Below are 11,795 nucleotides of genomic sequence, written 5' to 3'. Positions count from 1 at the left end.
GATTAATGATAAAAACTGCTGTATGCATTTTTTATTTGTATTTTTTATTAAAACTATTCAAATGAATGAAAACTGTGAAGACATTCTGTTTTAGAATTTACCTTTTATTTTTTATTTTTTTTATTTTATTTATTTGACATCTTTTTGGGAAAGACCTCATAATGTCTAGAAATCAACAGGAAGTGACCTCATAATGATTCAAATTAACAGGAAGCGATTTTAAATTGACCCCAAGTGACCCCGAGGCGTTTAAGGACCATAAACAAAATCACCCTTCAATCAATTTCTCCATAAATTGCATTTTTCAAGTTTATTTGAATAAAATATGAACATTTAAAGCTTGGAATGACCCACATTCAATAAGATTTATTGCAACATTGAACTTTTTACCTCAAACAGATGCCACTTTAAATATCTTATTCTGAAAATCTCCACCCAACAGAAAACATTGACACGTAAATATGAAACAAGACCCCAAAAAAGTGACTAAATGCCTTCCACACCTTTAAAGGCGCCATTTTGCTGTCAGATAAAGTGCATATTAATCTTCAATATTTTTTGAAAAAACTTTTACGGTATAGCTATTGGAACAATTCATACGCTGCTGGTAATAAGACAATAGTGCAATATTATATACACATTGATCAATTTTGCCTGGAATAATAAAAGATTTGTAACAATTTGAAAGTTTTTGACCATTTTTTTTCGCTAGAAATATCACATATTTGAATGTATCGCTCCGTCAAACGAAGTCAAACCGAAAATATAGCGCAACTAGAGCTAGCACTAAACATAGCGGGGACGCCGTCGGTCCGGCGACGCCCACAGACATGTGATTGAGGGTCCCGTTGAGCCACAGGCAGGACATGGTTCCGGCGTTGCAGCACTCCAAGTGGCAGGGAGGTGTCGTAGCGGCCCTGCAAGGCGTCTCCTGCGAGCAATTGGCGGCACAGCCGGCCGTCCAGCGGGTATCGGCGTTCACCGTTTCCTTTAGCAACTGAGGAAAGAAAGCCCATGTTACTCAGTCGCCAAATACGCGGCTCTCGGGCTTCATGTGGTTTACGAGCCGCATGTGGCTCTTGGCTTCTTATCATATTTTGGATCTACTGTGGCTCGTTTTAACTCAATTTCATGTGGGCCGGGCCATTTTAGATATAATATTTAGATTTTTTTTAAATAAATGGATTAAAATAACTGGATTAAAAGCCCTAAATATTCTGTTTTTTATAGATCTAAAAATGTTTATATTAGCTTTTTTAAAATAGATTTTAAGATTTTACAAAATGAGTTTTGAACTAAAAACTGAAAAAATGATTAAAAAATGACAATTATTGATTTAAAAGGGGGAAAATCAGGAAATATTATATACAATCTATACTCTTCATTTTAATTTTATCTTAAAACAGAAAATCGGCACTCATGATTGACTTTCCCGGGCCACAAAAAATGAAGCGGCGGGCCAGATTTGGCCCTCGGGCCGCCAATTTGACACATGTGCGCTAGGGACACGTTAGGCACCTGACAGTGGTACTGCATCGAGGAGCACGTCTGCCGTACGCTGAAGCTGGTGTAGCAGGTGGCGCCGGTGCACGTCCCTTGGTGACATTTGTTGCCCTGGGAGAAAAATGTTAGAAATGTCAGATATCCTAGTAGTCTAGAGTAGTCTAGAGTAGTCTAGAGTAGTCTAGAGTAGTCTAGAGTAGTCTGGAGTAGTCTAGAGTAGTCTACGGTAGTCTAGAGTAGTCTAGAGTAGTCTTGAGTAGTCTAGAGTAGTCTAGGGTAGTCTAGAGTAGTCTTGAGTAGTCTAGAGTAGTCTAGAGTAGTCTAGGGTAGTCTAGAGTAGCCTAGAGTAGCCTAGAGTAGTCTAGAGTAGTCTAGAGTAGTCTAGAGTAGTCTAGAGTAGTCTAGAGTAGTCTAGAGTAGTCTAGAGTAGTCTAGAGTAGTCTAGAGTAGTCTAGGGTAGTCTAGAGTAGTCTAGAGTAGTCTAGAGTAGTCTAGAGTAGTCTAGAGTAGTCTAGAGTAGTCTAGAGTAGTCTAGAGTAGTCAAGAGTAGTTTAGAGTAGTCTAGAGTAGTCTAGAGTAGTCTAGAGTAGTCTAGAGTAGTCTAGAGTAGTCTAGAGTAGTCTAGAGTAGTCTAGAGTAGTCTAGGGTAGTCTAGTCTATAATATAATATAAAATAATATATAATATAAATATGTTTATTCTGAAATAAATCAAACTCAACTGTGACTGTGGAATAAAAGATGTTCTAGTTCTAGTTCTGAGCAATACGGGGAAAATTATAATATAAAATTATCAAATATAGGCCAATTTATGTCAAGATAACAGTATACTATCTGCGGCCTGGTGTTTGAGTGATTAGCCTGTCCGTCTTGCAGCTCTGTGGTCGAGGGTTCGATCCTAGGTGGATCCTTACTGTGTATAGTTAGCATATTGACTTTTTAACCAAATACTATTATTGTACATTATACACATATAATGAGATTTAATCCCACATGCCCAAAACATATATGCATGCTAGATATGTTGTTATTCATGATGTCATTCTCAGTTTCCATTAATGACAGGCTGGCAGTTCTAAAGCTACTTGATTGTCTTTTGTCCTTACGCTCGCCATTGTCTGTGGCACGGTGACGGGCGCCGGGGTCGTCGGGGCAACTGCGGATGACCACAATGACATCATAAAACAACAATCAGTCCATAGAAAGTGTTTTTATCTGAACTATAAAATGTACGTACCTGTAGATGTCATCATCATCATCAGGGACGCAAAAGCAGAATCGAGGCAATTTGTGCTATTGCAGCACGCGACGGCGCAGTTGGTATCGGCGTCATCGGCACATGCGCTACTGCAGGTGGCGCTGCAGTTAGCCATGTAGTACATAGCGTCTCTCTTCAACAGCTGATGGAATGGAGAGTATCATATATTTTGTTTAGATGAGAGTACGGCTTATATGCGCACAAATTAGACTTGATGTGCAGTTTCTGGGTATAATTAGCTAGCTATTAGCGCTTAATAAAATCAGACAGATTTGTAACCTTGTTATTGTAAAGATAAAGTAGCTAAATCGTTAAATTTGTTTAAAAATGACTGTTTGTCAGAAAATCTTATACGTGGAGGTGGTTAATATGTGAGAAAATAGGGTAATTACGCAGTTTTGGGGTATAATTAGCTAGCTATTAGCGCTTAAGAAAATTACATACATTTGTAACTTTGTTATTGTAAAGATAATATAGCTAAAACAGATTAATTTAATAAATAAAATGACCATTGGTCGGAAAATCTGGGTTTTCTTATACGTGGAGGTGGCTAATATGTGAGAAAATATGGTAATTATGTAGTTTCTGGGTATAATTAGCTAGCTATTAGCGCTTAATAAAATCACACAGATTTTTAACCTTGTTATTGTTTAGACGAAATAGCTAAATCGTTTATTATTGACCACTTGTTTAAAAATCTGGGTTAAACATGTTTTTATAGTTTACATTTTCTTATATAAATGGCTAATATGCAAGTTATTTATTGTCAAAAGAAGCTAATGGCTTAAAAATTTGGGTTTTTCCTTACTTGACACCATTCGCCAGCGGCACACATTGTGGCATTTTGTCCAGCGTACATCACATTGCATTGTGGGTAATTGCAGGAGAACACGGGACAATATAGCATCTACATCGGGAAGACAAAAAAACAAAAAGCTATAATTCAAAAAAGCTATAAATAAAAAAAATGAACTGGTAAATTTGAATTGTACTTGCCATGTTTGATGGATTGGTTGTCATATTCATCATACTCCCTGGAAACAGAATTAGCCATCGTTTATATTGGATCAAATGCTAATTTACGTTAGCGGCTAGCAGGAAACATACAGGTGGAGGTGGACATTGTCATTGTGGTCGAGTCACCGGTACTGGGATTTGGAGTCGAAGTCTCCATGGCGCCAGGCATGGGCGTGGCTGTGGAGAAGTGGAATTGTTAGCCCAGGGCTCCCCAAACTATTCCACAAAGGGCCGTGGTGGGTGCAAGATTTCATTCCAACCAAACAAAATGGCCGCTTTTCTTCAAACTGATGTTCTATAAGTTTAATTTGTTGTTGGAATGAAAACCGGGACCCGTGGAGGCCTTCGAGGACCAGTTTGGAGAGCTCGTGTTAGAAGATTTCCACTCAAATACTAGCAGCTGTGGTTAGCATGAAAATCACAAACAAATGAACAACAGTGGCTAAGTAGTTAGCATGTGCTGACCGCTGTGCTAATTGTCCAGTGGAGGTTTTTGTCCAGTGCATTCTTAAGTTCTGAGGCAGTATAGTTTCCTAAACTTCTTTACGTACAGTTTAATGTACTACTAGGTTTCAGTAGCTAAGTAGCTAGCATGTGCTAACCGCTGTGCTAATAGTCTGTTGGAGCTTTTTGGCCAGTGCGCTCTTAAGTTCTAAGGCAGTATATTTTTCCTAAACTTTAATTACGCACAGTCCATTGTGTTACTAGCTTTCAGTAGCTAAGTAGTTAGCATGTGGTAACCGCTGTGCTAATAGTCCGGAGGAGCTTTCTGGGCCAGTGCGTTCTTAAGTTCTGAGGCAGTATATTTTTCCAAAACTTCTGTACCCACAGTCAACTGTGCTAGTGGATTTTGGAAGCTAATTAGTTAGCACGTGCTAACCGCCGTGCTAATAGTCCGGTGGAGCTTTCTGCCCAATGAGTTCTTTTAAGTTCTGAGGCAGTACATTTTTCCTAATTTTCTATACACAAGTCCACTGTGCTACTAGCTTTTGGAAGCTAAGTCGTTAGCACACTTGACTGCCAAGATGTGTGGGTTCAAATCCCAATTGTGACATCACCAGCATGGATTGTAGATTAAAATAATTTCAATATTTGTATGTTTTTCTGCTGCTCTATACCATTTTCAAGAGTATTTTATGATTTTACAGTTTTTAAAGCTATTTGGCAACCACAACTGCCAGTATTTCAATGTAAATTTTAATATTATTTTATATTTTTTGGCATTGTGACTAAACCGGTGAAACACACGGGCAATGGTGGACATCTCAGTGGTGGGCATCACCATGGTCGAGCCAGTATTTGAGCTCACGGTCTCGGGCGTGGTTCCACCGTGGGTGGGCGTGGCTGCAGAAAGGTGGGATTGTTTACATCCAACGACAACAGAATCGGTAAAAAAATGGTGAAACAAAACATACTGGCGGGGCTAGATGATTCGGAGGTGGACGATATGGCGGTGGTGGAGCCGGTGGGGGGGCTCACCGTCGTGGTGGCGCCGTGGGTGGGCGGGGCTGCGAGGAGGTGGGAGTGTTTACACACAGAAAAACAAATCGATGGCGAGAAGGCGATTAAAAGCTTCACACGGGTAGGGGTAGACATCTCAGTGGTGGACATCATCATGGTGGAGGCGGGGTTTGGGCTCATGGTCGTCATTGGGCTGGGCGTGGCTGTGGAGATGGGGGCGTGGTTTAGATGGGAAATTTAAATGAAGGATGTACGCAAAAGGGTGGAATAAACATAGTAAAATTGTGAGTACAGTAATCCCTCGAACAATCGCGATAACAAAAGCCGTAAACTAGAGTCACCCCTGTTAAAAAAATAATAGTAATACTAATAATATGTATTTTCTTACTTCAGTGCTGAGTTCTAGTAGTAAGTGGAGGTTGGGGGAGTGGCTTATGCTTGCGAGTTTCAGTAAGGATTTTCATATTTTTATGAACTTTAAAAAAATACAATGTATATGTTTTTTACTTCAGTGGGGAGTTCTAGTAAGTGGAGGATGGGGGAGTGGCTTATTCTTCCAAGTTTCAGCCTGAATATTCATATTTTTAGGTACTTAACATTTATTTATTTACTTATTTTATTTTAGTGCTGAGTTCTAGTAGCAAGTGGAGGAAAGGGGAGTGGCTTATGCTTGCAAACTTTAGCCTGGATTTTTACATATTTAAGAACTTACAATATATATATATATATATATATATATATATATATATATATATATATATATATATATATATATATATATATATATATATATATATATATATATATGTATATATATATATATAAATATTTTTTTTTTTTTTACTTTAGGGCTGAGTTCTAGTAGCAAGTGGAGGAAGGGGGAGTGGCTTATGCTTGGGAATTTCAGCCTGGATTTTCATATTTTTATGAATTTACAAAAAAAATGTATTAAAAAAAAATGGCCAGAAAAAAATGCAATGTAGTGAAACTATGATATTCGAGGGATTACCGTGAACCCATTAAAAACATACTAGGGACGGTCGGCATCATCGTGGTGGAGCCAGTGTTTGGGTCAAAGGTCGCGGCTGTGGAGAGGCGGGATCATTGAAGGAAATGAAAATGTATTGAACGTGTAAATACAGGTGACTGGGAACATACTGGACATGGGATTGGTTGAGGCGGAGTTAGGATTGGTGGAGGCGGAGTTAGGGATGGTGGAGGCGGAGTTAGGATTGGTGGAGGCGGAGCTGACGGAAGCTACGGGTGGAGAATTGCCGCTAGTTGTGGGTAGAGGCGTGTCCATGGTGGAGGTGCCGTCTACTGTGGATAAAGGTGAGTTGGTGGATGGGATGCCGAGGGTGCTGTGATTGTACCTGAGGCTGGTGTGGAAGAAGCCATCCCGCTGGGGAGGGGGGAAGAAGAAGGGGCCGGGGTGCTACTGACGAGTAGGCCGAAGAAGAGGAGGTCAAGGCAGCCTGAAAAAATAAATACTTTTTCAAAATTCCAGAGAACATCTGGACTTCAAACTTTCTGAAGACTAACAAGTCATTTAGCTAATTCATCTTTACAATACTTATCATAATGACAGTAGCAGGTTGTTGTTGTTAACAAGGTTACAAATCTGTGGGATTTTTGTGTTAAGTGCTAAAAGCTAGCTAGTTTTCCTAGAAGCTGCATAATTACTGCTTTTAATTTGAATTTCATTCATAGATGTCAAATTAAATTTTGTTTGTAAGTTTTATTTGTTTATCTCTTTTTTTGAAAGAAAATACCATATTGGTGCTATATATATATATATATATATATATATATATATATATATATATATATATATATATATATATATATATATATATATATATATATATATATATATATCCACATACATACACATATATATACACATGTATACACATATATACACATATATACACATATATACACATGTATACACATGTATACACATATATACACATATATACACATACATACACATACATACACATATATAGACACATCTATACACATATATACACATGTATACACATGTATACACATGTATACACCTATATTCACATATATACACATATATATACACATATATACACATATATACACATATATACACATATATACACATATGTACACATGTATACACATGTGTACACATATATACACATATATACACATATATACACATATATACACACATATATACACATGTATACACATATATACACATATATACACATATATACACATACATACACCTACATACACATATATACTCATATATACACATATATACACATATATACACATATATACACATATATACACGTATATACACATATATACACATATATACACATATATACACATATATACATGCCAGAAAATGTGCAAATTCTTTCCCATGTTGATTATTCCAACATTTTCCATCAAAAAGAAACTTTCCACCAATTCAAAACCCATCTTTTATCCAGAACCATTTTTTTGCAGCATTTTCTACTTGAATAAGCAAACTTTTACCTGTTTTTACTGTTTTCAACATGCTTGAGGCCATTATTGTCACCACGGAACCAAAAGAGCCTATAACGACACAAAAAAATGACACACAATACTTTGACATTTAAACAAAAACATATTTTTTGGGTCAGTGCAAACTTTAAAGGGTAATTCTTCTTTTGTGAACGTCACGCCGCCATGTGAGCAAACAATCCGTGTCCCACCTTCCATTGATTGTTCGTGTAAACATGATATCATAATTGTTAGCCTAGCGGCCAACCAAAACAATACGTCGGATATCGTTTTTGGCATAATTTGGCGTCTTGGATTACCGTTGCCTGCACGCTAAGCGAAACAATGATTTGGCGGCGAGTTTATTATTCTCGCCGTTTATTTGTTGAGGGATGGATTGGCTTTTTTTTATCTTTATTGTTTGATCCACCTGTCCGCAATTAAACATGTTTGTTCCCGGATCCGTCCCGGTGGAACCTGCCATGTTTTTTTTTTTATTCCCTTCTGGGTTCAGCGCCCCTGGAAACCCTCGTTTTGGGGCGGTAACGTGTTGCCGTGGCGATAAGACAGGTGTTTTGATGACGGGGGAATGGGAAGTGAAATAGAGGAAATGTGGGTAACATTTAAAAACAAAAGACATGTTGGCATATTTTGTAAAAGGGAAAGGACTCAAGTAAAAAAAAAAAAAAATCATGGTGTCAAAGTGGCGGCCCGGGGGCCAAATCTGGCCCGCCGCATCATTTTGTGTGGCCCGGGAAAGTCAATGATGACTGCCGACTTTTTGTTTTAGGATCAAATTTGAATGAAGAGTATAGATGTATATTATATTTTCTGATTTCCCCCTTTTAAATTAATAATTGTCATTTTTTAATCCATTTTTTGTGTTTTTTGTTCAAAAATCATTTTTTCAAATTTAAAAAAAATATATATAAAAAAGCTCAAATAAACATTGTTTTAGATCTATAAAAAATAATATTCAGTCCTTTTAATCCAGTTCTTTTAATCCATTTATTTAAAAAATCTAAATATTATATCTAAAATGGTCCGGCCCACACAATAAAACCGAGTTGACGTTAAAGTAGTATTTAAATACTTCCAGGTCACTTTTTGGGTCAATTTTATTGTCATTTTGCAGTACTTCCAGGTCACTTTTTTGGTCAATTTTGGAAAATCGTACAAGTTTGAAATGATAAAAATGTCTGAAATAGTTGAACTGAAAATGCTTGTTTTTTGGATATGGCGCCATTGTAGATTGCTTTTATGCGGGATGGAAATTTAAAGGGTGTTTTTTTCTGTCCGGGTTTGTCCCGGTGGAGAATTGCTTTCCTCCCAACTGGGGCTTTGGGTTCGGCACCCTGGAAACTCAAGCACAACAGCTGCCTGCTTTCGTAGCAATCAAGTGAAATATTATGGAAATATTATTACCACTCTTAAATGATGTAAAAGTGATTCAAAAAACAACAAGAATAATGTTACGTTTTAAATGAAAACATTGGGAAATATTTTTTTTGTTAAATAAAATGAACACAGTGATCGACATATCCATAAAAATCAGAATAATAATAGTAGTAATACTTCAAGTACAGCAAAAATGGGAAGAATAAAATCAATTAAAATGAAACAATTATGGAACATTTTTTAAGAAATATCGAAAAAGAATGAATTATAGAAAATATATATTCTTTTAATGAATACAAATAATTTGGGGAAGATGTTAGCAACATAAATAAAATACAAAAATTTGTACCCAATTTGGACTTTTCAAATGTTTTTTTTAAATTTAACTTTTAAATTATTTTAAAAAGTGTCTTTTAAAAAAAATTCAGTTAAAAATGTCCAAACAGATTCATATTTTTTGTTATCTGCACTTATTTCTGAATAAAATTCACAGATAGCATCAGGCAAAAAAGTATATCTATCAAACTAATATTATACTCAAAACAATATTTAAAAAAATATAAACATATATTAAAAACGATGACCCCCAAATACACTACCTTATTATTTAAAACCAATCAACTCCATTAAAACCACAATTGAAATAATTGCATATTTTTTTAAAGTGATAAATAAAAAATAAAATAGAATAAAGGAATCCACAGGCTACAAAAGCAAAACATCCATAATATTATTATTAATAATAATAATAATAAGAGCGTTTCCTCACCTGTTGCCGTGGATCCCGTTTCACTTGCGATGAACACAAAAAAAATCTCTCGTTCAGAGTTCTCTTCTCAAGCTCCTCCCCCTTCCGCTCCCACCCTCTGATTGGATGCCGTCACCTGCCCAGCATTATGGAAACTATAACTAAAAAATTCACATATCGGCCATTTTTAATCAATACTTTTTGCTTTGGAGAGATTTTATTCTCATTGACTCCCCATTGTTGGCAAAGACAGGCTCCGGCACCCCCGCGAACCTTGTCAGAACCAGCAACATGGATAATAATAATAAGAAGGTTGATTACATACATTTAGATTTGAGCAAAAAAAATAATCCAAGGTTTATCTACGGAAGGGTCGCGGGGGCGCTGGAGCGTATCCCAGCCAACTATTTTTTTTCCCTGCAAAAACAATTTTAAGTATTACAATTTTGTGCAATTTTACTGAAATACAAATTATGAATAATAATAATAAATATATATTTTGACAAAACTAGATATTGCACCCTTATGTTATAGTAATAACTTGCTGATAGATGATATTTTAAACATTTGGTTTCGGTTGAAAACAATGTGAAACAAGAGGCCACTCCCACCCCTCCTTTTCCCCCCAAGCTCCGCCCCCTACCCCTCATTACAATTCGGCCTTTGTGACCGACAAAACGTTGGATTCTTTGCCGGAGACACTCGTGCAAATTGTGTGACAGTCTTTACGTCATACTTGGATTCCATGTTTTTGACATAAAAACAATAACAAAAACTGAAAGAATTTTAAAAAAAAAATATTTATTTAATTTCTCCTGTAGAAGGACCTGGAATTCCAGTTTGTTACTTAGATATGGAGTCAAGGACCTGTAATACCGATTGTTCTTTTTACCTGAACCAAAAAAATCAAGGGTATCTTTGAATTGGCATTCAAGGACCTGGAATTCCAGGTATTGACTTTGGTCTTGAGTCCAGGGCCTGCAATCCAGGTTAGACCTTGGACCAAGATGTTGAGTCATTGAACAGGACCTAAATTCCAGGTAGGTCCTTGGATTTGAGGCTCGACTCAAGGACCTGGGACTCCAGGTGTATCTTGGAATTAGCATTCAAGGACCTGAAATTCCAGTTTGCTACTTAGATATGGAGTCAAGGACCTGCAGTACAGATAGTTTCTTGGACCTGAAGCTCAACTCAAGGACCTGGGACTCCAGGTGTATATTTGAATTGGCATTCAAGGACATGGAATTCCAGGTATTGACTTTGGTCTGGAGTCCAGGGTCTGTAATCCAGGTTAGACCTTGGACCTAGATGTTGAATCATGGAACTGGACCGTGACTCCAGGTAAGTCCTGGGAACTGCAGCTCAACTCAAGGACCTAGGATTCTAGGTGTATCTCTGAATTGGGAATCTAGGGCATGGAAATCCAGTTGTAGTTTTGAATTGGTATTCAAAGACCCGGAATTCCAGCTAGCTACTTAAATATGGAGTCAAGGACCTGCAGTACAGATAGTTCCTTGGACCAGGTCAAGTCAAGGACCAGCCCAGAGCCTACAATTCCAGGTATTTTCTTTGGTCTAGAGTCCAGGACCTAGAATTCTAAGTATTTACTTTGGTCTGGAGTCCAGGGCCTGCAATCCAGGTTAGACCTTGGACCTAGATCATGGAACTGGACCATGACTCCAGGTAGATCCTTGGACCTGGACAATCCTAATTGAAATAATTAGCATCAATATTAAAAGCACAATTATATGAGGAACCGCTCACAGTTTTTAACAAAGACACAAAACAAATGAATCCCTTAAATGTCAGTGTTTTGACGTCCAATCCATTCGGACCCCCAGTCAGAATGGATTGGTTCTGGACAACAACAAGTTAGCGACCCCGCTGAGTC

The 11,795-nt window shown here is 37.2% G+C and overlaps 2 protein-coding genes across 2 annotated transcripts; both read right to left on the bottom strand.

The window, feature by feature from the left end:
* Positions 1-283: 283 nt before the first annotated feature.
* LOC144199543 (uncharacterized) lies at positions 284-2,900 on the bottom strand. The gene is made up of 4 exons (XM_077721258.1): positions 2,740-2,900; positions 2,609-2,658; positions 1,519-1,614; positions 284-997 (listed from the first exon to the last, which is right to left on the bottom strand). The coding sequence occupies exons 1-4, from the start codon at positions 2,882-2,884 to the stop codon at positions 743-745; spliced, it is 546 nt and encodes a 181-aa protein (XP_077577384.1). The 5' UTR covers positions 2,885-2,900; the 3' UTR covers positions 284-742.
* A 644-nt stretch (positions 2,901-3,544) lies between these two features.
* Positions 3,545-9,981, bottom strand: LOC144199697 (uncharacterized). Its single transcript, XM_077721514.1, has 10 exons — positions 9,926-9,981; positions 7,771-7,830; positions 6,612-6,713; positions 6,397-6,555; positions 6,270-6,323; positions 5,193-5,441; positions 5,026-5,121; positions 3,868-3,954; positions 3,757-3,794; positions 3,545-3,667 (listed from the first exon to the last, which is right to left on the bottom strand). The coding sequence occupies exons 2-10, from the start codon at positions 7,802-7,804 to the stop codon at positions 3,545-3,547; spliced, it is 942 nt and encodes a 313-aa protein (XP_077577640.1). The 5' UTR covers positions 7,805-7,830; positions 9,926-9,981.
* Between the last annotated feature and the right edge of the window lie 1,814 nt (positions 9,982-11,795).

The sequence above is a fragment of the Stigmatopora nigra genome, chromosome 7 (genome assembly GCF_051989575.1).
Source record: "Stigmatopora nigra isolate UIUO_SnigA chromosome 7, RoL_Snig_1.1, whole genome shotgun sequence".
In the NCBI taxonomy this organism is placed as follows: domain Eukaryota; kingdom Metazoa; phylum Chordata; class Actinopteri; order Syngnathiformes; family Syngnathidae; genus Stigmatopora; species Stigmatopora nigra.
Note: the sequence above shows the minus strand (reverse complement) of the source record. Positions and strands in the feature narration are given on the sequence as shown.

What these genes read in the sequence shown, in the direction of transcription:
- LOC144199543 (XM_077721258.1), bottom strand. Translation starts at nt 2,884, where the DNA reads ATGTACTACATGGCTAACTGCAGCGCCACCTGCAGTAGCGCATGTGCC. An exon ending in GATGATGATGACATCTACAG is followed by an intron (nt 2,659 to 2,739) that starts GTACGTACATTT and finishes GGTCATCCGCAG; the next exon opens with TTGCCCCGACGACCCCGGCG. An exon ending in TGCCACAGACAATGGCGAGC is followed by an intron (nt 1,615 to 2,608) that starts GTAAGGACAAAA and finishes TTTTTCTCCCAG; the next exon opens with GGCAACAAATGTCACCAAGG.
- LOC144199697 (XM_077721514.1), bottom strand. Translation starts at nt 7,804, where the DNA reads ATGGCCTCAAGCATGTTGAAAACAGTAAAAACAG. An exon ending in GATGATGCCGACCGTCCCTA is followed by an intron (nt 5,442 to 6,269) that starts GTATGTTTTTAA and finishes CCATCTCCACAG; the next exon opens with CCACGCCCAGCCCAATGACG. An exon ending in CAACCAATCCATCAAACATG is followed by an intron (nt 3,668 to 3,756) that starts GCAAGTACAATT and finishes TTCCCGATGTAG; the next exon opens with ATGCTATATTGTCCCGTGTT.